Raw genomic sequence first — 24,441 nt, 5'->3', positions numbered from 1 at the left:
TAGAGACTGGTACACTGTGTTTGGAATATTAGAGACTGGTACACTGTGTTGGGGATATTACAGTGTGGTACACTGTTTGGAATATTAGAGACTGGTACACTATGCTTGGGATATTAAAGATTGGTACACTGTGTTGGGGATATTAGAGACTGGTACACTGTGTTGGGGATATTAGAGACTGGTACACTGTGTTGGGGATATTAGTGCCAGTCCCCTGTGTTGGGGATATTAGGAACTGGTACACAGTGTTGGGTAATGGGTATACTTGGTTAAGTGTGTGGAATGACACACATATGAGGAGATGGACTGGAACACAATGGAACTCTTTCCCTTAACTGATGAATCACTGCGATTAGCGAAACGATCAAGAGGATTTAATTAAATGAGGGTTTGCACAGTCACATATTTGTCATATTTCTGATCTAAAAACTAACTGTCGTTAACTGTTGATGACCATGAGAGATATGACCAGAGACACACTGCATCCTTGAACAGGGTTAATAATTAAGCACTGGCAGCAGCAAAATGAATGCCAATAAACCCTGTACCAGTAGAGACACAAGAGTGAATCTCTCTTCAGGCTTCGGAGGGGAGGTGTGGGTAGGTGAGGGGGGTGAGGAGGGGTGAGGGGGTGAGGGGGTGAGGGGGGTGTCCAGGGAGCAATGCTGGGTGGAGATCGATGTGGACGAGGTATCTGCCAAGACATTACCTAATTCTGGGCTGTGTGCAGCTGTTGGTGCTGGGTGGGTAATACGGTCAGAGTGCCCAGGTCTCACTGGAGCTCAGCCCTAAAGCGGTTAGCTCCGCCCCTTCAGTTCCCAGCCTCCAATCCATCCTCAGCCTCCAGTTCGTTCTTTTCATTCGCCGCCTCTCATAAATCCAAGCGCACTTAATTAATTTCACTGGTGATGTGGAATTGTTCTCTCTCTTTTTTTTTCCTGAAAAAATCTCCATATTAATTATGCGATTTTACAGTGATCTCATTGAAGGCTGTGTTTCATCTTTCATAATTACATTTTCAACAGCCATGCGGCCAACAAAAGAGTGTAATTATGGATTTGGCTTTCAGCGTGGCGTACAAGGCGTATGGCACCGTACTGGACAACAGTACGATCGATGGGGCAGTTTTATTATTGTTATTGTTGTTGTGTTATTGTTGTGGTAGGGGGGGGGGGACTCAGCACATGCAGCAAATCGCTTCATCAGTGGCATAAATCACATTAACAAGATTATTTGTACTGGGCGACTCTGGGGATCGCGACTGCTGGAAGGCCCTCATAGTGTCATAGTTGGAGCTTAGATATGGTTTCCTTATGGCTGATGGAAGTGAAGGGTGTGGCAGGGAGGGTTGGATGCTGGGTGGAGAAGGTACAGGGTGCAGGATCAGGTCAAGTCAAGTCAAATTTATTTATATAGCGCTTTTTACAACACATGTTGTCACAAAGCAGCTTTACAATCATATGGGTCCAGATCACTAATGAGCAAGCAAAAGCTTACAGAGGCAAGGGTGGTGTAGTTAGTAGGTGGAATGAGTTCAGGGTAGAGTAGGTGGAGGATTGAGAAGGTACAGGGTGCAGGGTGGAGTAGGAGAATGGAACCCACACCCACATGCACACATGCAATCACATAAACACTTCTACATACACACAACTATACACACAATCACTTACATAAACACTTCCACAAACTCACAACCACATACACACACAATCACTCACATAACCACTTCTACAGACACAAAACTATACACGCAATCACATAAACACTTCTTCAGACACACAACCACATACACACACAATCACAAAAACACTTCTACATACACACAACCACATACACACACAATCATTCACATAAACACTTCTTCAGACACACAACCACATACACACACAATCACATACACACTTCTACATACACACAACCACATACACACACATTCACATAAACACTTCTTCAGACACACAACCACATACACAGACAATCACATAAACACTTCTACATACACACAACCACATACACACAATCATTCACATAAACACTTCTTCAGACACACAACCACATACACCCACAATCACATAAACACTTCTACATACACACAACCACATACACACACAATCACATAAACACTTCTACAGACACACAACCACATACACAGACAATCACATAAACACTTCTACATATACACAACCACATACACACACAATCTCTTACATAAACACTTCCACAAACTCACAACCACACACACACACAATCTCTTACATAAACACTTCTACAGAACTGTGGGAGAAGAGAGTGATAGAGGAGTGTGTGAGAGAGACTAATATGATAGAGGAGAGTGTGAGAGGAGAGTGTAATAGAGGAGAGTGTGAGAAGAGAGTGTAATAGAGGAGAGTGTGAGAGGAGAGTGTAATAGAGGAAAGTGTGAGAGGAGAGTGTAATAGAGGAGAATGTGAGAGGAGAGTGTAATAGAGGAAAGTGTGAGAGGAGAGTGTAATAGAGGAGAGTGTGAGAGAGACTAATATGATAGAGGAGAGTGTGAGAGGAGAGTGTAATAGAGGAGAGTGTGAGAGGAGAGTGTAATAGAGGAGAGTGTGAGAGGAGAGTGTAATAGAGGAGAGTGTGAGAGAGACTAATATGATAGAGGAGAGTGTGAGAGGAGAGTGTAATAGAGGAGAGTGTGAGAGGAGAGTGTAATAGAGGAGAGTGTAATAGAGGAGAGTGTGAGAGGAGAGTGTGAGAGGAGAGTGTAATAGAGGAGAGTGTAATAGAAGAGAGTGTGAGAGGAGAGTGTAATAGAGGAGAGTGTGAGAGGAGAGTGTAATAGAGGAGAGTGTAATAGAGGAGAGTGTGAGAGGAGAGTGTGAGAGGAGAGTGTAATAGAGGAGAGTGTAATAGAAGAGAGTGTGAGAGGAGAGTGTAATAGAGGAGAGTGTGAGAGGAGAGTGTGAGAGGAGAGTGTAATAGAGGAGAGTGTGAGAGGAGAGTGTAATAGAAGAGAGTGTGAGAGGAGAGTGTAATAGAGGAGAGTGTGAGAGGAGAGTGTAATAGAGGAGAGTGTGAGAGAGTCTACAGTGAAGTTCTGCTAACAGCTAACGAGCAGACACATTGTGTCTGTGTGCTATAACTCAGACCTGCCTGGGACTGTCAACAGAATAAAGAGGCCCCCGTTATAGAGCCCTGAAAAGTGCCTGAGCTGAATTAAAGCCACGCAAAGCACTGTGTGACTCCCCTGGGCCTAGCAGACAAGCAGCCATTCTGGCAGCTTATTGAATCATCGGTTAGGGGACAGGAATGGTTAAGGGATGGTTAGGGTTAAAGTTTTATACATTTTTATACATTTAGGTTAATATACAGTCATTAACAGACTGAAATGTTTTCAGTGTTGAAAGACCGTCACATTTGCTGTCACGTCTATGTCACGTGTCGTTATGTCGTCTGCGTGCAGTTATGTCCATGTTTGTACTTCCGTGGGTGTGGGTTGTTTGTGAGCGTGTTCATAGTCGCACCTGTGCCTTGTCTCGAGATCACGAGGGTCTGTGTTCAGCACCTATATAATGTGCGTTCACGCAGTGCCTTGTGCTCGTCTTTGTCTAAGCTCGTGTCGTGTGAGTGTCACTAGTTGCAGTGCTCGCGCTGTACGCGTCGCACTTTCACGTTTGTCCTGCACATTAAACGTTTTATGTCACTGCATCTGATCGTCGTGCCTGCCTCCTCCCAAGCGTTACAGTCTATCTATGATATGTGGTAAGGATCTTTATTACTCTAAATGACAAGTTGTGATCATCTTTAGTCAATCTTTATACAAGCAAACACTTAATATTGTTTTTCCATGTAGTCCAGAAGGACACATTCTATAAACATTTAGTACATAATGTTGTGCTCTTCCAGCATATATACTATTATGAATTATACTACATATATATTCCATACTTTGTTCCTCAGAATTGAGTTATTCCATTTTTTTCCCATGTGCTTGCTCAATAAAAGTAACATTTACTTTATTTCCACAATGTTTTTTTTATTTCTTTTAGTGTTTCTGAAAGCCAACAAGTTGCACTTTGGAATGACCTTATTATGGTATCATGTTTTTGATCTGAGTTTGTTCTACAGAATAAAATGTTTGAATGAGTGCTCATCCCAGACTAGTGATTCCATACTTTTTGCCAGGGGTTGTACAATACTGGGCAAAGGTTCAAGGGAGGTGCCAAAGTCAAAGTAAGAATGCTTTCAAAACTAGAAAAAAATGTTTTAAATGTGTTAATGTCAATATGTGCCAATGTCAACTGAAGAGATAATGTCAACAGAAGTGTTAACATCAATAGAAGTGTAATTGGTTTATTTTTGTCAATGAACAAAATGCCAAATGAATATTTGGTGTGGTCAACCTTTGCCTTTAAAACAGCATCTATTCTTCTAGGTCCATATGCATACAGTTTTTGAAGTAACTGAGCAGGGAGAACTAACCGCAGATCTCCTGTGGATCATCCTGTCTCTTCCTGTAGTCCTTGACAAACTTGAGGATTCAGATCTAGGAGGTTCAGATCAGGGACCATAACATCCTTGTTGAGAAACATTCACAGCTTCTTTAACTGGTAAAGACCTTGGTATTATAATGGATCCCAGTGTTGTAATGTTATAATGGATCCGTGTTTTAATGTTATAACGTATCCCAGTCTCTTGATGAAGCGCATGTGTATAATATCTCTAGGACACACTGAAAAAAATAAAGCATTGGCTCAATGTAATAAAATTGAATTAATCAATCACACGAATTTTTTTTCATTGACTCAATCCAAAAAAACTTAATTCATGACTAAATGAATTTAGTTTTTTAGATTGAGTCAATGAAAAAAAATTCGTGTGATTGATTAATTCAATTTTATTACATTGAGCCAATGCTTTATTTTTTTCAGTGCAGCTGTCACGTAGGGCAACGCCCCCTCTCGTAGCTGTCACTCTGGGTTCCCTCATGTCCGTGTTCCCTGCCTGTTTGTCCCGCCCTGCTCGTTGGTTTTGATTCCTCGTTTGTTACCACACCCCTGTGTCATTGTCATCACCTGCCCCTTGTTTAATGTCTGTGCATATAAGCCCCTGAGTCTCCCTTGTCCTTCGTCCGGTATTTTGAATTTGATTGTGATCGTGTCTGTTTCTTCGCTGTTCTCTGTACCTGACCGTATTCGTGTTTCCCCCGTTACCCGTGCTCCCTGTCTTTGTAATGCCTGTCTTTGCTTGTTTCACGGACTGCCCTCCTGCTATCGACCCTGCCTGGCTATCCGACGATGATTACGGTATTCCCCTGAATAAATCTCGCTCTTCTCAGCACTTGTGTCCGTCCTCTCGCTCCGTGGCGCGAGCCACGTTACATAATACCGGACCCCGTAAGGACACAGCGAGAGAGCGAGACTCTGGTGAGTTCAAACACTGTGAATGGATGTCGGCTGGTTTAATCCGGTTAGACTCTCCGGTATTTCAGTGCGAACAAACCAGAGACAGGAATACCCCTGGCGCTGTGGGAACAAGGAAGTCTCCTATTGAGCGCTACGTGTCTGCCCGGCTTGGCGAACACCACAGGCGTGAGCAACCTGTGGTGCAAGCAGCGGGCAGACGGAATGAGCGCACAGACGAGCGTTGGCTTAACCCTCGGTTTGCTCTCGGTGGCCACTGCGAGCTCCCGACGCCTCGGAGGAGGCGGAGCCGTCGCAGAGAGAGCAACCGAGAGGCTTCTGTGTCTGTGTGTTCTTCCAGGCTCACCCAGGACCCTGAGGAGGAGGACCTACCGCCGCTGATCCCGCCGGCTACACATCGCGACACCCCCAAGTATTTTTTGGGGGGGAGTACAAGCCACGTCGGCTTGGCGGTCCCGCCCCCCGATGACGTCAGTATGGCGGTCCCGCCCCCCGATGACGTCAGTATGGCGGTCCCGCCCCCCGATGACGTCAGTATGGCGGTCCCGCCCCCGATGACGTCAGTATGGCGGCTCCGCCCCCCGAGGACGTCGGCTTGGTGGCTCCGCCCCCCGAGGACGTCGGCTTGGTGGCTCCGCCCCCCGAGGACGTCGGCTTGGTGGCTCCGCCCCCCGAGGACGTCGGCTTGGCGTACACGCCCCCCGAGGACGTCGGCTTGGCGTACACGCCCCCCGAGCGCATCTCCTCACCCCAGGTTCCTGTCCCCGCTGCCCGTCGGCAGTCCACGCCGGTTCCTGTCCCGGCGACCCTGGAGAGGTCGTCCACGCCGGTTCCTGTCCCCGCGACCCTGGAGAGGTCGTCCACGCCTGTTCTCGTTCCCGCTGCCTGTCGGCAGTCCACGCCGGTTCCAGTTCCCGCTGCCCGTCGGCAGTCCGCGCCGGTTCCTGTCCCCGCGACCCAGGAGAGGTCGTCCACGCCGGTTCCTGTCCCCGCGACCCAGGAGAGGTCGTCCACGCCGGTTCCTGTCCCCGCGACCCTGGAGAGGTCGTCCACGCCGGTTCCTGTCCCCGCGACCCTGGAGAGGTCGTCCACGCCGGTTCCTGTCCCCGCGACCCTGGAGAGGTCGTCCACGCCGGTTCCTGTCCCCGCTGCCCGCCAGCGGACCCTGCCTGTTCCCGCTGCCCGCCAGCGGACCCTGCCTGTTCCCGCTGCCCGCCAGCGGACCCTGCCTGTTCCCGCTGCCCGCCAGCGGACCCTGCCTGTTCCCGCTGCCCGCCGCCCGGCCGCGCCTGTTCCCGCTGCCCGCCGCCCGGCCGCACCTGTTCCCGCTGCCCGCCGCCCGGCCGCGCCTGTGTCCCCAGAGACTGTGCTGCCCTCTATTGGGCCTGGACGTTTTGTGCCCTGTGCCCCCGTCTCTTTGCCCATGTTCCCCTTGCTCCCTTGTTCTGTCCCCGGTTTTGTGTTGGTCCCAGTCCCTGTGTGTGTACCTGTTCGTGTCCTTGTGCCCGTCCCTGTGTCTGTGTCTGGTCGGTCCCTCCAGGTCCCTGTACCTGTGTCTGTTCCCCAAGTAATCACCCACTTTGTTCCTGTCCCAGTCTCGGTTGTCCAAGCCGTGTTTGCCTCCGTGTGTGCCTCTGCCCTGTCCCCTGGCCCCACTCCTGTGTCTGTCCCCGGTCCTGTCCTGTTCAGTCCTGCTCCCGTGCCTTGCCCTGTCCCTGCCTGTATCGCCATGCCCCGACCCAGCTCCTGGCACGTCTCTGGTTCCCCTGTCTTTGTCCCTGCCATGCCCCAGGCCCCATGTCCTGTTCTGCCCGGTCCTGTCCCTCTGGTCTGTCCTGTGTCTGCTGTTCCTGTCCCTCGCCGTGTGCCGTAGTTCCCTGTCCTGTCCTAGTCTGTGTCCCTGTCCTGTCTGCCCTTGCGTGCCCCGGAGTGGCACGCTTTGAGGGGGGGTTCTGTCACGTAGGGCAACGCCCCCTCTCGTAGCTGTCACTCTGGGTTCCCTCATGTCCGTGTTCCCTGCCTGTTTGTCCCACCCTGCTCGTTGGTTTTGATTCCTCGTTTGTTACCACACCCCTGTGTCATTGTCATCACCTGCCCCTTGTTTAATGTCTGTGCATATAAGCCCCTGAGTCTCCCTTGTCCTTCGTCCGGTATTTTGAATTTGATTGTGATCGTGTCTGTTTCTTCGCTGTTCTCTGTACCTGACCGTATTCGTGTTTCCCCCGTTACCCGTGCTCCCTGTCTTTGTAATGCCTGTCTTTGCTTGTTTCACGGACTGCCCTCCTGCTATCGACCCTGCCTGGCTATCCGACGATGATTACGGTATTCCCCTGAATAAATCTCGCTCTTCTCAGCACTTGTGTCCGTCCTCTCGCTCCGTGGCGCGAGCCACGTTACAGCAGCCTTCCTCCACCTTAGGAACACAGCAAAGATTAGGAACATACTGCCTTCCCAGCATGCAGAAAAGCACTTATCACTTCCACATTGGAATACTGTACCAGGTACTTAAACAAGTCCATCTAGTCCAAAATACAGCAGCCAGAGTTTTTTACCAGAACTATAAAATTTGATCACATTACGCCTATCTTAGGGGTATCTCCCTATCTCCCAGTCAAATTTCATATTGATTATAAAATATTTCTAAGGACCTGCAAAGCACTGAACAGTCTTGCACCACAGTTGCCCCACATTGAGAGTGTTGGTAAATGTGTAGATCTGGGGGTTCATGGGTATTGAGAGTGGTTGTAAATGTGTACATCTGGGGGTTCATGGGTATTGAGAGTGTTGGTAAATGTGTAGATCTGGGGGTACATGGGTATTGAGAGTGGTTGTAAATGTGTAGATCTGGGGGTTCATGGGTATTGAGAGTGGTTGTAAATGTGTAGATCTGGGGGTTCATGGGTATTGAGAGTGTTGGTAAATGTGTAGATCTGGGGGTTCATGGGTATTGAGAGTGATGGTAACTGTGATATTATGATGCCATCACTTCATCTCTATTTGTCACTCAGGTTTGTTAAGCAGCAGAGTGTTGATGCCCCAGAGAATCTCATGTTCACGCTACCTTCTGACTCCGTCCTTAAAGCAGTGTACCTTCTGACTCCACCCTTACAGCTGCGTACCTTCTGACTCCACCCTTACAGTTGCGTACCTTCTGACTCCACCCTTACAAGATAAATAGAGCTTGGGACCTACCATACACTGAAAAAAATAAAGCATTGGCTCAATGTAATAAAATTGAATTAATCAATCACACGAATTTTTTTCATTGAATCAATCCAAAAAACTAAATTCATTTAGTCATGAATTTAGTTTTTTGGATTGAGTCAATGAAAAAAAATTCGTGTGATTGACACACACGCACGCTCACACACACAAACACACAGTATATAATGCATATAAATGCAGAGGTGATGATGGACCTTTGAGAAACTGAGAACCCAGGAAACATTTTCTTTAATATATAAGGATCTAATGATGGAGGTTACGATACTGTAACTTTCCTGTTTCCAGGAAAGAGATTTATTAGCCAGACTGTTTGGTTATCAGCAAGCAGGAACAGGGGGTGTATTATAGTCTATTACTGTATAGTTAAATCCAGACATAAGAGAGAAAGAGAGACAGAAACAGAAGGAAATATGTATTAGAGTGAGTGGAGTATTAGAGTGGATGGAGTATTACAGTGAGTGGAGTATTAGAGTGGGTGGAGTATTAGAGGCGGTATTAGCAGAATGAGGGCTATTAGAGGGGTGGGCTTGGGGGTTATGAGAGCAGCTGGAGTATCAGGGTGAAGTATAATGTAATAACAAATATTACTACAATTCCTTTTGGTAATAATAATACTTCAGAGCTCAGTGACATAAACATCCAGGAGGAGTGGGACTCAGAGACAGTGAGAGAAAGAGAGAGGGGGGGAGAGAAAAAAAGTAGAAAGAGAGAAAGATGGAGGGATGGGGAGAGAGGGAGAGATGGGGAGAAAAGTAGAGGGAAAGAAAGAGAGAGAGGGAGGGAAAGAGAGAGGGAGGGAGTGAGAGCAGAGCACAGTTAGAAGGAGCGTATTTAATGTATGTTGTTTGCGTGCAGTTGTGGCAGTGACACATGGGTTTGTTAGCCAATTGATAAAAGAGAGGAAATTTTTACAAAGCATTCATTGCAATAGGATATGGGCACCATATATCACCTGTTTACAAACAACAGGACTAATGTTTATACTCCAGACCCAACTCAGTGCTCAAACCAGGTTCACCCATGCCCAATTAGACCAGGGAGGGGATTTATGGAGACAGACAGACAGACAGAGAGAGAGAGAGAGAGAGAGAGAGAGAGAGAGAGAGAGAGAGAGAGAGAGAGAGAGAGAGAGAGAGACAGAAACAGAGACAGAGACAGAGACAGAAACAGAGAGACAGAGAGAGAAATAGTGTGTGTGTCAGAGAATCTATTAGATAAACAGAACTAGCAAACACAAAACAACACATCTGAACAAAATAAATACAGTCTGGTGTAGGAAACAGCTGTCTGGATGTCTGTTCATCCTGAATGCTGGCTGCTCCCTCACAGGCCTACTAGAGCTGTGTGTCCGCTATAATGGACTCATCTGAGCTGCAGAGAATCCTGGGTAATGGTAATGGGAAGGCGCTTTAAACTTGTTGAGTGTTAGCTTCCGAGAACAACACTGCAACGATCAGTGTTAATAATGAGTGGAGATAAGAGTAATGAAGCAGGAGCAGGAGAGAGAGAGAGAGAGAGAGAGAGAGAGAGAGAGAGAGAGAGAGAGAGAGAGAGAGAGAGAGAGAGAGAGAGAGAGAGTGTGTGTGTGTGTGTGTGTGTGTGTGTATGCACGTTTACTGTAGGATATTGGGTATTAGTATGTGTGTGTGCACGTGTGTATGTGTGTCTGTGTGTGTGTGTGTGTTTACTGTAGGATATTGGGTATTAGTGTGTGTGTGTTTACTGTAGGATATGAGATAATGGGTATTAGTGATTTTGTGTGTGTGTTTACTGTAGATTATTGGGTATTTGTGTATGTGTATTTACTGTAGGATAATGGGTATTTATGTGTGTGTTTAGGGTAGGATATTGGCTATCAGTGTGTGTGTGTGTGTGTGTGTGTGTGTGTGTGTGTGTGTGTGTGTGTGTGTGTGTGTGTGTGTGTGTTTGTATGTATCATTTCACCCAGTTTTTTTCATTTTACACTGTCATGGTGGGTCATCACAGGGCTTCCTGTGTATACTGCAGACCTTAGTAATGCACTCTCCCTCTGATCCAGGGTCAGGTAAAGCACTCTCCCTCTGATCCAGGGTCAGGTAAAGCACTCTCCCTCTGATCCAGGGTCAGGTAACGCATTCTCCCTCTGATCCAGGGTCAGGTAATGCACTCTCCCTCTGATCCAGGGTCAAAAAGTGCACTGTATCTCTCTGATCCAGGGTCAGGAAATGTACTGCATTCCTCCAATAAAGGGTCTTGTAATGTACCCTGTACCTCTGATCTTAGGTCAGTGAATGAATTCTCTCTCAGATCCATGGACATAATAATGCTTGTTGTCCCTCTGATCTAGGGTCAGTCTAATGCTTGCTGTATCGCTGATACGTGGTCACTTTAGTACTAGATGTCCCTCTTAGCCAAGGTCAGTTGAATGTGTGCTGTCCCTCTGATCTAGGATTCGTTTAATGCTCATTCCAAGTCAAGGCTCAAACTATCTTCCTTTATGCATCCCCTCTGTCAGGGCCCTCAATCAGAGCAGCTGTAGAGAGTCCACCCTAGAGATCTCTCCCAAAGTCCCTCCTGCGTGACCCCATACCCCCCCCCCCCCCCCCACTCACGGTGTACAGCCTGTTTGTTTGTGTTTGTTTGTGTGTGTGTGTGTGTGTGTGTGTGTGTGTGTGTGTGTGTGTGTGTGTGTGTCTGATGTCACTCATATTGTCATGTCATGGCAGTCATGGTCTTGTGGTTAGGGAACCGGTCTTGTGAGCAAGGCACCTAACCCCAACTGCTCCCCGGGCGCCAGGCTAGGACTGCCCACCGCTCTGGGCACGTGTGCACCACAGCCCCCTAGTAATCACTAGTGTGTGTGTTAACTGCACAGAGGAGTAAATGTGGAGGACAAATTTTGATTGAGGTGAAAATCACAATTAACAAATATGGCACATTTCATTTCGTTTTTCATTTCATCTTCCTGTCTTTGTCATGCATCAGTGGGATGGAGTAAAGTGAGGAGAAAGTTTACACAATTAATGGCAGTTAATCACACTTTAAAGCAGTTGGAAGGACAGGAGTCTCACAGGAGTCTCACAGGAGTCTCACAGGAGTCTCATAGGAGTCTCACAGGATTCTCACAGGAGTCTCACAGGAGTCTCACAGGATTCTCACAGGAGTCTCTCAGAAGTGTATCAGGAGTCTCTCAGGAGTGTCTTGGGAGTCTCTCAGGACTCTCACAGGAATCTCTTAGTAGTCTCTTAGGAGTCTCTTAGGAGTCTCACAGGTAGAGAGCAGTGTGGAGTTATGCTGGAGACGACAACAGCACTGCACCAGTAATGCACATGCTGACCACGGGGAGTGTATAATGAAGTATTCATGTATGTGAGAGCCAAGTGGGATAGTCTGTTTAAAGACAGACCTATGAAGGATAGGGCAAACTATGTTTAAAGGGGGAGAGTGGGTTGCTTGGTCATGTCTGTATATCACAGGTCTTGTCTCACTGGAGGGACTGAGAAGGTTCTTCCTTCCTGCATTTTGTTTCTCTGTCTGTTACTTTCTTTACTATTAGTGAACGAAGTATGTGTGTGTGTGTGTGTGTGTGTGTGTGTGTGTGTGTGTGTGTGTGTGTGTGAGAGAGTCCTTGTGTGTATTTTTTAAATGAATAAAGCAATTTGCTAAATCTTAAAGTTTACTTTTTAGTCAAGAATCTCAACAAATATTGTTACAAATAAGTAAACATTACTATAAATTACTAAAAAATTAAGTAATTACTAAATTTAATTTTAGGCCTAAATTTAGGCCATTTTTTTGTCGAATAAGCAACTACAAATGCATTAAAGTTACATTGTACAGTTAAATTAACAAATCTCTCCATTAAAGATACACTGGGCAGGTACAGAACAATGCATTCATGCATTGTTTCAATGCATTAAAGGATCATTATGCATATAAATTCTACTTATGTATATACAGTGGGAATTGATACAATCATAGCAAACATGAATCATTTTAGATACATATGAAATGTTTAATTTATATTATCTTTGTAAATACACATACACGTTTCTTTTTGATAAGGTAAGAAACAGGCTTCACAAGCTTTGTGTGCGTGCATTTGTGTTCAAATCCATGTGCAAAAAATGTGCAGTTCCAGTACAAACAGCTAACAGCTACAAACAGCAATGTAGTTTTTATGAAGTAAATTATGAAAGACAAAAAACAAGTAATCAATTGAAATGCAAATACAAATAATATAAGCGTTCAACAGAGCTCTGTCAGGGTTAGGGTTATTTGTGTGTGTGTGTGTGTGTGTGTGTGTGTGTGTGTGTGTGTGTGTGTGTGTGTGTGTGTGTGTGTGTGTGTGTGTATTTCTCTTATCTGCCTTATTTAGAAGTTTGTTTAAAGCACCTGTCATCAAAGAGAATCCTCAAAAGTGTACCAAATCCTCCCCCCTCCCTCCCCCACCTCATCTTCCTCATCTTCCTCCTCCTCCTCCTCCTCCTCCTCCTCTCTCCTCAGTGCGTGGCAGGCCCCCGCCGGTCAGCCCCTCTGCCCAGTGCAGACTCATTCATCACGGTCCTGCTCCTTGGAGCCTATGGCCTGTAGACTGCTGTCAGGTGTCGCCATCGGCCCCTTTGTGCCGCCCCGCAAACAACTGTTGGATCAGCAAAAGTCTATTAAAGGCTGGTGGGCTTTTCCCCAGCAATCGGCGGCAGGTCAGTGACTCTGGTACTCCCCTCCCCTCCCCTCCCCTCCCCTAACCCCTCCCCTCCCCTAACCCCTCCCCTAACCCCTCCCCTAACCCCTCCCCTCCCCTCCCCTCCACTCCACTCTGTTCTGGGCTCTCTTTGTGCCGTGACACAGATCCCACCAAGATTAATGATTTTTAGCAGTTATTCTCTCTCTCCCTATTTCTGTCTCTACCTCTGTCTCTCTCTCTCTTTCTCCCTTTCACACATTCTCTGTTTCTCTCTCTTTCTCTCTCTCTCTCTCTCTCTCTGGCTATTTTTCATTCAGACCCATTTTTCCCTGTTATTCTCCGGGTGTGTTCTGGACTCCTCTTTTGATCCCCCTGTTTGTCTGAACCTCCTCTGGGCTGTTTGCCAGCCCTTTATTTCTCTCTCTCTCTCTCTCTCTCTCTCTCTCTCTCTCTCTCTCTCTCTCTCACACACACACACACACACACACACTTTTTCTCTCTATTGCTCTCTATCTTTTCTTTTTTCTATCTCTGTCTGTCTGTCTCTTGTGAGCTCTGTCTTCTCTAATCGTGTCCTCTCTTCCTCATCTCATATGGGACCTCTGTTTAAGATACATTGATAATCCCATATTCAACCTCCATGGTGTCCTCATGAAGTTCCTAATCCCAGCAGATTAACTGAGCACTTCAGATACACAACCCCTCTCTGAAGAGGACTTTTTTAATGACAGATTCACACCTGTATATGAGACTGTGGTAGTAGCAGGACTGTGGCTGCAGTAGCAGGACTGTGGCTGCAGTAGCAGGGATGAGGCTGTAGTAGCAGGACTGTGGCTGCAGTAACAGGGCTGTGGCTGCAGTAACAGGGCTGTGGCTGTAGTAGCAGAACTGTGGTTGCAGTAGCAGGACTGTGGCTGTAGTAGCAGGACTGTGGCTGTAGTAGCAGGACTGTGGTTGCAGTAGCAGGACTGTGGCTGCAGTAGCAGGGATGAGGCTGTAGTAGCAGTACTGTGGCTGCAGTAGCAGGGATGAGGCTGTAGTAGCAGGACTGTGGCTGCAGTAGCAGGGCTGTAGCTGTAGTAGCAGGACTGTGGTTGCAGTAGCAGGACTGTGGCTGTAGTAGCAGGACTGTGGCTGCAGTAGCAGGACTGTGGCTGTAGTAGCAGGGCTGCGGCTGTAGTAGCAGGGCTGTGGCTGTAGTAGCAGGACTGTGGCTGCAGTAGCAGGACTGTGGCTGTAGTAGCAGGGCTGTGGCTGTAGTAGCAGGACTGTGGCTGTATTCCTCTGTGATGTGGCTGCTTTTATTACCATTTAGGTGTTTACTGCTTTCCAGTATGACGGGAGAAAATATTGTGTTTCTCTCTCTGGACATGAACATTTGTAGAGTGCTGTGAATGTAAATAAACTACACACAATATATAAACAATGCATACACAATACATACATAACAAACTCTTGCTTGCATGACCTGAAGAACAGATTTGATTTATCAGACAAGCAGTATAAAAATATGAATGCAAACATTTTGAAAAGTGTTTAAGTTCCGATCATACAGATGATAGCTTCATCAGTTAGATGAAGTTAGATGAACCCCCCCCCCCCCCCCCATTTTCTTTGTTACTGTTTCATAGTAGGTTTTATAACTATTTAATATATAATAATAAATACATTAATAACTCCAGATGAAGATCTAATGCACAGTGTGTGACTGGTTACATAGCAGAAACATATTTTGTATATATTAATTACCAAGCTTTGGCCAGAGGAATTTGAGTGTTTTACCCACATTTAACCAACAGGGGCGCCAGACTCTAGCAAATGACACTCGCACACATTGGGTTTTGCAGTCCGGTCCATGCACTCCGTCCGTCGGTGGTAAAGTTTGGGTTAGGGCGGGATGGAGGACCCTGGCGGTGGTAACACTGCACCTGCTGTCGATTTTTACATTTTAGCGCAATTCCTCCTTGCAAGTAGGCCTACATTCCTCTAGTTTTATCTCCAATGGACTCTTAACTGGGTCTAACTCTCTCTCTCTCTCTCTCTTGCTGTGTGTGTGTGTGTGTGTGTGTGTGTGTGTGTGTGTGTGTGTGTGTGTGTGTGTGTGTGTGTGTGTGTGTGTGTGTGTGTGTGTGTGTGTTAGTGCAAACTATTGCTGTCCGCGTTGTATTGATTTTCTTTTTCATGTTTATGAGGCGCGCGTGCACTTATCTGGCCGCCTGCTCTCGTTTTAAAGACTTCCAGGTCAATTATTGCTTTGAGGGGGTTGTTAGGTACTCTTAAAGGTAGATGCTGTTTACGTGCACGCAATATTTTAATAATGCATGTTTCAGCCTAAAATCAATCTCGTTAGAGTAAACAAGAATGTTTGAGTTAGTCAGTAAGTATTCAATCTTAAATTAATGACCCCCATACAGATAAGTGACTGTTTTCAAAAGAGTTTAAAATCCGCCACTTTTCACTGATGCGTTCTCGCGCAGCTAATAGTCGTGATTTTTTACTTTTATTGTTTGCGTGTTTTTTCTTAAATTTCTGCTTTTAAATAATCCCTTTTTAGTTACTAATGAATCGCCACGACGGTTTTAGAGGCATAAGATGTCTTAATTGTGAGACTATCGAGAAAAGAATAACGCATTAAAGAATAACGCTTTAAAGAATAACGCATTAAAGAATAACGCATGAAAGAATAACGCATTAAACGCGACAGTTATTGATATTAATATTTCTTTTTTATTGGACAGCATGGATCCGGACAAATTAATTAATTGAAACGAAGAGTTCAAATACATGTCCGATATGTGTACGTATGTGATTGATCAGTCTGTTCATTTATTCAGGGAAAAAACAAATAATGTTACAAACTTACAAGTGATGGTGACTTCTGCTGCCATTAATTCATTTGTAAAAATTTTGAGAGCAGTTTGTTTTCATTCACGTTCTCGCGGTCCGTGATCTACAGGAAAGCTTAAAAATAGCTATATCGTTTTTTCATCTGTTCAGTAATGGAAAGTGCTCTCTCTCTCCCCTCTCTCTCTCTCTCTCTCTCTCACTCGCTCTCTCCCTCTATCTTTCTCTTCTTCTTAAACAGCAGTTTGGTAACTCATTATGTTTTACTAACACATTGAGATAATATTCTTCATGCGTGTTTTCTTCATACATGTTTCTGAAACACCTATTTCGGGTGTTCCGTTAATCCTCTGCTCGGTGACCCCCTTGTCGGGCCTAAGTGGGGCCTGCGGTAGTGGCGAGTTGAGGACACGTTTCTAACGTTTTACCGGCGTCCACGTGCGCGAACACACCGCCGATTCTCACGCGCGCACACACGCGGAGGACTCGCGCGCGTTTGCGCGTCGGCGCGCTGCTCTCTCTGTAAATGTAATGAATGAAGTGTTGAAATGGTTTGTGTTAACCGTTACGCCACTTCAGGCTGCGTCACACTTTGGGTTTGGGTGTTAAAATGCATCAAACAGACATCCATTAAACCTATGAGTTACGATAAATTAACTTATTATTCGATTACATACGCACCTGACTCGGTGTTGCCATGGGGTGCCAGATTATAGCGAGTCCACTTTATATCCACGATTTAAAATCCAGTCCACAGTTCGAAAAATGACTGATTCTGAAATAAGTGCCGTTGCCGGGTCGCCGTGTCTTGTCCTCCGTGTGAGGCCCGATGAACCCGTGAGACGTCGGCCGCCCCCTGCACAGTGTAGCGCGGACCGCCGAGCGCCAAGACATCCACGCAGTAGCCGTTTGACAACTGCTCAAAGGAACATTTCTGGGTTGATTTTATTTCAGTTATTCATTGCTAAAGTTCGTAGGATGGGAATCTCATTAGGCTAAATAGGCGTACATCACCACTTCTTTTCGCTGTCTGTAAGCACACTGATCACTTAATAGAACATTAACCAGCATATGCTGCTGACATTCGCCTTTTTTTACATCTCCTCTCCATTACCAGCCGCTATTACCGAGGGGGGTGGGGGTGGGGGGGTCCAACGACAGGTCTGAGTATACTGAGAGCATTACAACACGCTACCGGCACAGTCGCAGGCTGGGCCGGACAGAACTCGTGGCAGCTTTGCATGGTAAGCGAACTGTAGCGGATCTGGAGCAGTCGGGCATCGCCGCAGAGGTGAACCGTCTTTACTTGTGCGTTTTCGGTGGGTTAGTATGAGTGTAATGGGATAATGTGGGGGATGCTCTTCTTAAAACAGCGAATAGTGTGAATTAAATATTTTATTGATATTTGCTTAATATAACTTAGTACAAGCAATAGCAATATATTGAGAAATTGAGCTGGGGGGGGGGCAAATGGAGTTGGGAAATTCTAAACTATTGCAAGATAATAGTAATAATAGTAATAATAATACTACTACTACTAATAATAATAATAATACTAACAACAACAATAGTAATGACAATACCAATAATAATAATAATAATAATAATAATAATAATAATTTTATTATTAGCATCAACAATAACAACAGCAACAATAATAAATAGAATATTCTTTACCATGAAAGCAAGTAAAACTTTCTCAGTGAATAAGCGATACGGTTATGCTAAGCTTCATTAAACGCGTACTGCAGTACTACGTTCATCGCTTTTGACAGGTTGCTTGCAGGTCTGTAGAAGCACGCGGAAGTTTAATATCGCTGGCCTGATTTATCTGATTTAAGGTCGCTGGCAGGATTTGTCTTCTCGTCGCTTCTTATATGAAAATATGCGTAAATACATCTTCTCTTAATTACTTCGTCCGAGTCTTAAATGTATTGTATATAACAAAGTACAAAGTAACGTACCTAATATATATATATATATATATATATATATATATATATATATATATATATATATATATATATATATATATATATATATATATATATATATATATATATATATATATATGACATTACTGACGTATAATTACCTGACCTGACAAAAAATGCAACTGTGTGTTGTGTGTGTAAGCGGCATTTCCATGTAATCTCCAGTCTCTGAATTATCTATCATATTTTATAATTAAACAATCCAATCGGTCTGCCTCTAAACACGTTATATTACACATTGAGTAGGCAACAGGATGCGTGTTTGGCCACTAGTACTAATACACTATATCAGTACTGCCTGTATGTAAAATAAATTACAGTCTTCTTCTAACATATCTCTCCTATCATGTTTTCCCAGTGTGCTCGTGCAGGAGTCTACAGAATACACGCAATAAATACCTCCCTGCTCGTTTTCAAGTCCTCTGACTGTGTGTAATAGTTATTTACTGGTCTCATTCATCCTATTATCCTTTTCCCATTTCCTACTCAAAATCAAGACTAAATTTCCTCCTTTAAACTAATGCCAGGATATTGTCCAGTGTTCGCAGTGTAAGCTGTACTAACTACAGTTTCTATGTTCGACGGCATTGTTGGTGCGATTGTATGTACGTATAGCCCACATTCTCATTACTGTCTCGTAGGAAAAACGCGCGACTTCAATTATTCTGTCGGTCGTCAGACGAACGTAACAGAAATAGTTAAAAATAAGAGTTCACATAGTTTAAAAAGTGTCCACATGGGGGCAGCGTTTGGTGAGTTTTCCAGGCTATCTTGTAGTGACCCTATTACTGGCATCACCGCGCGTGTCTCAGAGTTGAAATAACAGACTTTCCAGTTATCTCATATGGAAACACGACTGTTTTTAGAAGGGCTGTTATAGGTAAGGACGACAGTGTAGATACTCGATTCGAATTAGTGGAACAAAAGAACATGTACAAGCATCAATAAATCGTTGTACATTGATTTAGAAACTACGATCATGGTTTAGTGCTTCTCCGTTGGTCGTAATAAACTTACGTCTAATAAACAAAAACATATACACGTTAATAAACACACCTGTAATAAATAACAAAAACATACACGTTAATAAACATACCTGTAATAAACAACAAAAAACATAGCCGTTAATAAACATAGGCTACCTGTAACAAACAAACAAAAAACATATACACGTTGTCTTTGTTTAAATGTGAGGACATACTGAAAGGCTAGCCAGTTGGATTCCTAACACTAGTGAACTTATTACACCGGACCCACAGAGGCCGTCGTTAGGGTTAGAGTTAGGTTTAATGTAGAGTTGGAGTAAGGGTTAGAGTTAGGGTTAAGGTAGAGTTGGAGTAAGAGTTAGAGTTAGGGTTAAGGTAGAGTTAGAGTAAGGGTTAGAGTTAGGGTTAAGGTAGAGTTGGAGTAAGAGTTGGAGTAAGGGTTAGAGTTAGGGTTCAGGTAGATTTGGAGTTAGGGTTAAAGTTAGGGTTAAGGTAGACTTGGAGTAAGGGTTAGAGTTAGGGTTAAGGTAGATTTGGAGTTAGGGTTAGAGTTAGGCCTTTATCTGATGTTTGTTAGTGGATGCACGGAATAAAGTGGCCCGTTGTTTTATGCTTCATGGTGTCCAGATTACTGTTCGGCAACATCAGCGCAGATACCGCTCGTTTCTATATAATAAAGCACAAGAGTAAATGAATAATATTTCCAGAATGGTATTCTGCGCCCTATATATACTCAACTTTTATAGACCTTAAAACACGAAAGAAAAGATGCACGACGAGTGATCTTTCTTCCCCGTGTCAAACAACTAACACAAGAAGGAAAACGCCGCTGACGGACAGGCCGTTTACTCGAGAAGCACGCGCGTGTCCGCGCGCTGCTAAAGCGCACGAGCAGCAGTAAAGACTTTCGCAGTCACTCTCGCTTTCTCGCCCCCACCTCATCCCCACGGAGCCGGAGGACTGGCGCTGTCAACCCCCCCCCCTCTCCTGTTTTATGTTAATGAGCACATCTCGCCACGCTGGTTGGACTACGAGCGCGAGACTGCGCCCACCTTCGCGCGTGACATCAGACCAGGCTATAACAATAAAGGGCACACTCGCTGCTCCCTGTAGTGCACAGTGAACACTCAGGAGTGAGTTGTCTAAGGAAGCGAGCCGATATCTCTGCGGTGCGGAGCTGGAACGCTGCTCTCCTAGCGACACGCAAACGCCTCCGATCGTCCCGTTTCCCGCATCTTTGGCTTTCGGACATATTAGGAGAGTTTCCAGAGGGACGGGATCCCTCCTTCGTCTCTCGGGCTTCGTTGTATTTATGTATTCGAGTTTAACTTGAGTCAGGACTTCTGCACCGAGGCTTCCTTCTCTCTCTACCTCTTTTCTCCGTCGCGTGAGTAGACTGTCCAAGTAACCCGTATGATGCAAATTCCAACGTCTTTCGCTGTGCATTAGCCAGAAAGTTTTTTTTTTCCCTTCTTTTTCCCCCCACCGTTTAACGCTTCGAGCGCCGCTGTATGCTACACCGTTCAAGTGCGACGCGTTGGAGGACTAACTGCATGAGAAAAGAAGAGGAAGAAGCGCAAAAGTCTGTTTTTGCGACGTTAGCGAACACTTTCGCGTATCTCCACAGCAGAGAGACGATGAGCGCGGAGCTGACCCTGGGGCCCGAGCTGCCCACCAGCCCGCTGGCCTTGGAATATGTAAATGACTTTGATTTGATGAAGTTTGACGTGAAGAAAGAGGCCCTCGCGGGGCTTGACCGCTCCAATATTCGCCCGTGCACCCGACTGCAGCCCCAGGGCTCCGTGTCCTCCACCCCGCTCAGCACGCCGTGCAGCTCGGTGCCTTCTTCGCCGAGCTTCAGCCCCACGGAGCAGAAGAGTCATTTGGAGGAGCTGTACTGGATGCCGAGCGGCGGGTATCCTCCGCAGATCGATCCGCAGACACTGAGCATGACCCCGGAGGACGCGGTGGAAGCCCTGATCGGCGTCACGGCCCACGGGCACGCTCCGCCTCCGCACGTGCAGCAGCAGATTCAGCAGGGAGGATACGAGGGCTACAGAGCCGCGCATCACCACCACGGCCACGCGCAGCAGCACCACCAGCCTCACCAGTACGGGATTCCCCATCACGCGGACGACCTGCCGGGCCACCCGGGAACGCACGGTCATCCTCACAACCACCACCCTCACCGCCACAGCCAGGATCCCGACAGCCCCTCTCCAAACTCACCCAACGCCCATCAGCAACTACACCACCGTCATCATCCTCACCACCATCACCCCCACGCTCACCCGGGCCAGCAGGCCCACCACAACGGCGGGTCCGTCCTGAACGTGGAGGACCGCTTCTCCGACGAGCAGCTGGTGTCTATGTCCGTGCGGGAGCTCAACCGCCACCTACGGGGCTTCTCCAAGGACGAGGTCATTCGCTTGAAGCAGAAGCGCCGGACCCTGAAGAATCGCGGCTACGCGCAGTCGTGCCGTTTCAAGCGCGTGCAACAGAAGCACGTCCTGGAGAACGAGAAGACCCAGCTCATGAACCAGGTGGAGCAGCTTAAGCAGGAGATCAACCGGCTGGCCCGCGAGAGAGACGCATACAAACTGAAATGTGAGAAACTGACTGGCGCGAGCGGGTTCCGTGAGGCAGGGTCCACGAGTGACAACCCGTCCTCGCCAGAATTCTTTATGTGAGTTCCTCTCTTACGCCCGACAACTGACGCGGAAGACACAGGATAGGATAGTAATCAACAGTAATGATTATCATTATACTAATAACAGCTGTATTCATATTAGAAAAAGTTACCCACAGAAGTAATAACCGCATATGTAATCTCCATCCACTTGGCAACTGAAATACAAAGAAAAAAGGAATAGTTTTAGTTTAGTTTTCATTTTTGTTTTGTTTTGTTTTTAGATGTACATCTTTGTAGATTAGTTGCTACTAGAGATCGGACTTCCCCCCCTATCCGAGAGATTATATAGTCTGATCAGAACTATGATCTTATCCAGTGTATTTTTTTTCTCTTTCTCTCTTCTGTTAGAGCACTGGATAACATCAGACGAATACCATTTCCGTGAATTTGTTCCTAGTTCTTGTGCTCAGGAGAGAAAACCAATCTTATGAAATGAGATTTACGCTGAGAGGAGAGTACTTTGGACTTTTCGCACCTCTTGGCCCTAAAGTCAGACTTCTCATTTGAGAACATGCGAAACTTTTAACTTCTCTCCTAATGAGCCCCCTGTAACTTCGACAGCGGCAACAGGGGGATCTTTTATGCAACATCTGATTGGTTTATTGCCTGCTTGGTTATATAAACATAGATATTAAAACAAACGAAAACAAACTGCATTAAAATATTAATCCTGCATGCTGGACATGTACGGTAATAATTTCTATTTTGTACTTTCTTTTTTCTTCGTGTATCTTAAATAGCATGTTGTTAATCCTGAGCTTCTCCCATTACTGCTTCTGGGATTTTAGATGGTGACCATATCATGGCGACTGCGCTGCAGTCCTGACATTGTTTGGGGTTAATTTCGGCTTGTAAATATATGCAACAGCAAAAATTGAAAGATAATAGTTAAAACATCAAGGGGTTGTTTTAAAATGTTGGCGGTTTTGTTTTATTTGGGGACTGAGTTCCGTAAACGGGGATCATTTTTGCAGTTGCATCTAAAGTCAACAAACTTTGTATATTAAGTGCACTTTTTGGATAATGCTTTTGGTTTTGGCTGTTTTCATTTTGAGTTTTTTGCAGACCACCCTCAAGGAAAACAAAGACACATATCCTAATAGGCTCATGGGACTCTAAATCCAGGGACGGCAGGCTTCAGCCAGCGTCCTCTGTATTATGAAGCCATGCAATAAAAGGCAGTTTAATTCAAACACACAGTGAAATTCCTTGAGGAGCATATTAGTGCTCTGTAAATCACAGTTTAAGTCTTGCACCATAGAGACACGCGCTGCACGCGCGGCTTGTTATTGTGGAGTTTCCTTTACTTTGGTGCTCATTGCCTCGCGCCGGTATAAGAAAACTCACTTTCTGTCATTGCATAATCCACACCAATTATATAATCTGAACAATATCTATAATGGTATCGTTTTTACTGCTGGATGTATAGGATTTCAGCGGGGGAGGGGAGTTAACTTTCTTTTTTCACAGTTTCAAGAACTGATAACTATTGTGGAAAATCATTATATCAAAGCAGTTAGGATCGCACCAGGAGTCGGTTCCTAAATCAGGGGGGTTGTACAATTGCCTACAATTGCGCGTGAGTTTTACTGGAAAGTGTTAATGATCATTGTTAAATGTTTTCCTGTATTTTTTTTCTGCCGGTCAGTAAAAAAGGGGATTCAGGTTTTGCAAAATCTCAAAATGAAAATTATATGTATGTTATATGTTTTGTTTGTTTATTATTATTTTTTGAGATTCTGGTTCTGCTGGCCAGATGCATAGGTATGTTTTTATTTTTAATGATTAAATTAACAAACTGTCAGATCATATTGAATAAGCATGGTGCTTGCATTTAAGAATTATAGTTGAAAAGTCGCGCATTTAACGATCCTTTGGTTTGTTACTGATTCAACTGTGTTGAAATCAATTCCGAACCGCAGCAGCGGGAATCGCGTTGATTCATTTCATGTATGATGCGAGGGGATCAATTTTCAATCCTGTTTATATAAATGAAAAAGTCAAATTTGGACTGTTCCATTCAGGCTGGTTTCTGTTTTGTCTTATTTTTTGTTGTTTTTTTGAAGAAATGGTTTTTCCTATTTTGCTTATTAAAGTCATCGAAATGGCATTCATTTGTTGGTTTTTCATTATGTCCGTTTGTGCGTGCCTTCTTAACTTAGTGTGGAGGTTCCTGGGTAACCAAGCGTTCAAATTCCCTAATGCATGCACATAGTTTTTAATCAATTAAATATCAGGAAAATATGTTTTTTACAACAATACATCTATATAAAACTCATCTACACCAGACAAAAGGTAATTATGTGTTCAAATAACAAGCACGGACTTTGGCGGTTTAGTTACTAGAGTTTGTGCCTTATTTGAATAAATGAATTAATTTATTATTACATTTAGTAACATTACATTAGTAATGTGTTCTGATAGTAGACTTTAGAATACCATAATATAGGCCATTGAGAGCGGGGGACAGTAGGCCGTGTGGTGTTTAGACGTTAACACAAGGCGAGGTATATATGCACCGAGTTTCTGTGAGTTCAGCTTCTCTCGTTATCTCCACGGAAGACTTTCGTTTGTCTCAACCTGCAAACTCTGACGCGCGTGCCTGCTGACTTGCGCAGAAACCCAACTAGCA

General features: G+C 45.1%; 1 protein-coding gene across 1 annotated transcript; it reads left to right on the top strand.

Moving 5' to 3' along the window:
* The first annotated feature begins 20,217 nt into the window (after nt 1-20,217).
* On the top strand, nt 20,218-23,919 carry mafba (MAF bZIP transcription factor Ba). The gene has a single exon (XM_077018984.1). The coding sequence runs from the start codon at nt 20,629-20,631 to the stop codon at nt 21,805-21,807; it is 1,179 nt and encodes a 392-aa protein (XP_076875099.1). The 5' UTR covers nt 20,218-20,628; the 3' UTR covers nt 21,808-23,919.
* The last annotated feature ends 522 nt before the right edge of the window (nt 23,920-24,441 follow it).

This window comes from Brachyhypopomus gauderio, chromosome 10 (assembly GCF_052324685.1).
Source record: "Brachyhypopomus gauderio isolate BG-103 chromosome 10, BGAUD_0.2, whole genome shotgun sequence".
Taxonomy (NCBI): Eukaryota; Metazoa; Chordata; class Actinopteri; order Gymnotiformes; family Hypopomidae; genus Brachyhypopomus; species Brachyhypopomus gauderio.
The sequence above is the reverse complement of the archived record's forward strand: the minus strand, read 5'-3'. Positions and strand labels throughout refer to the sequence as shown.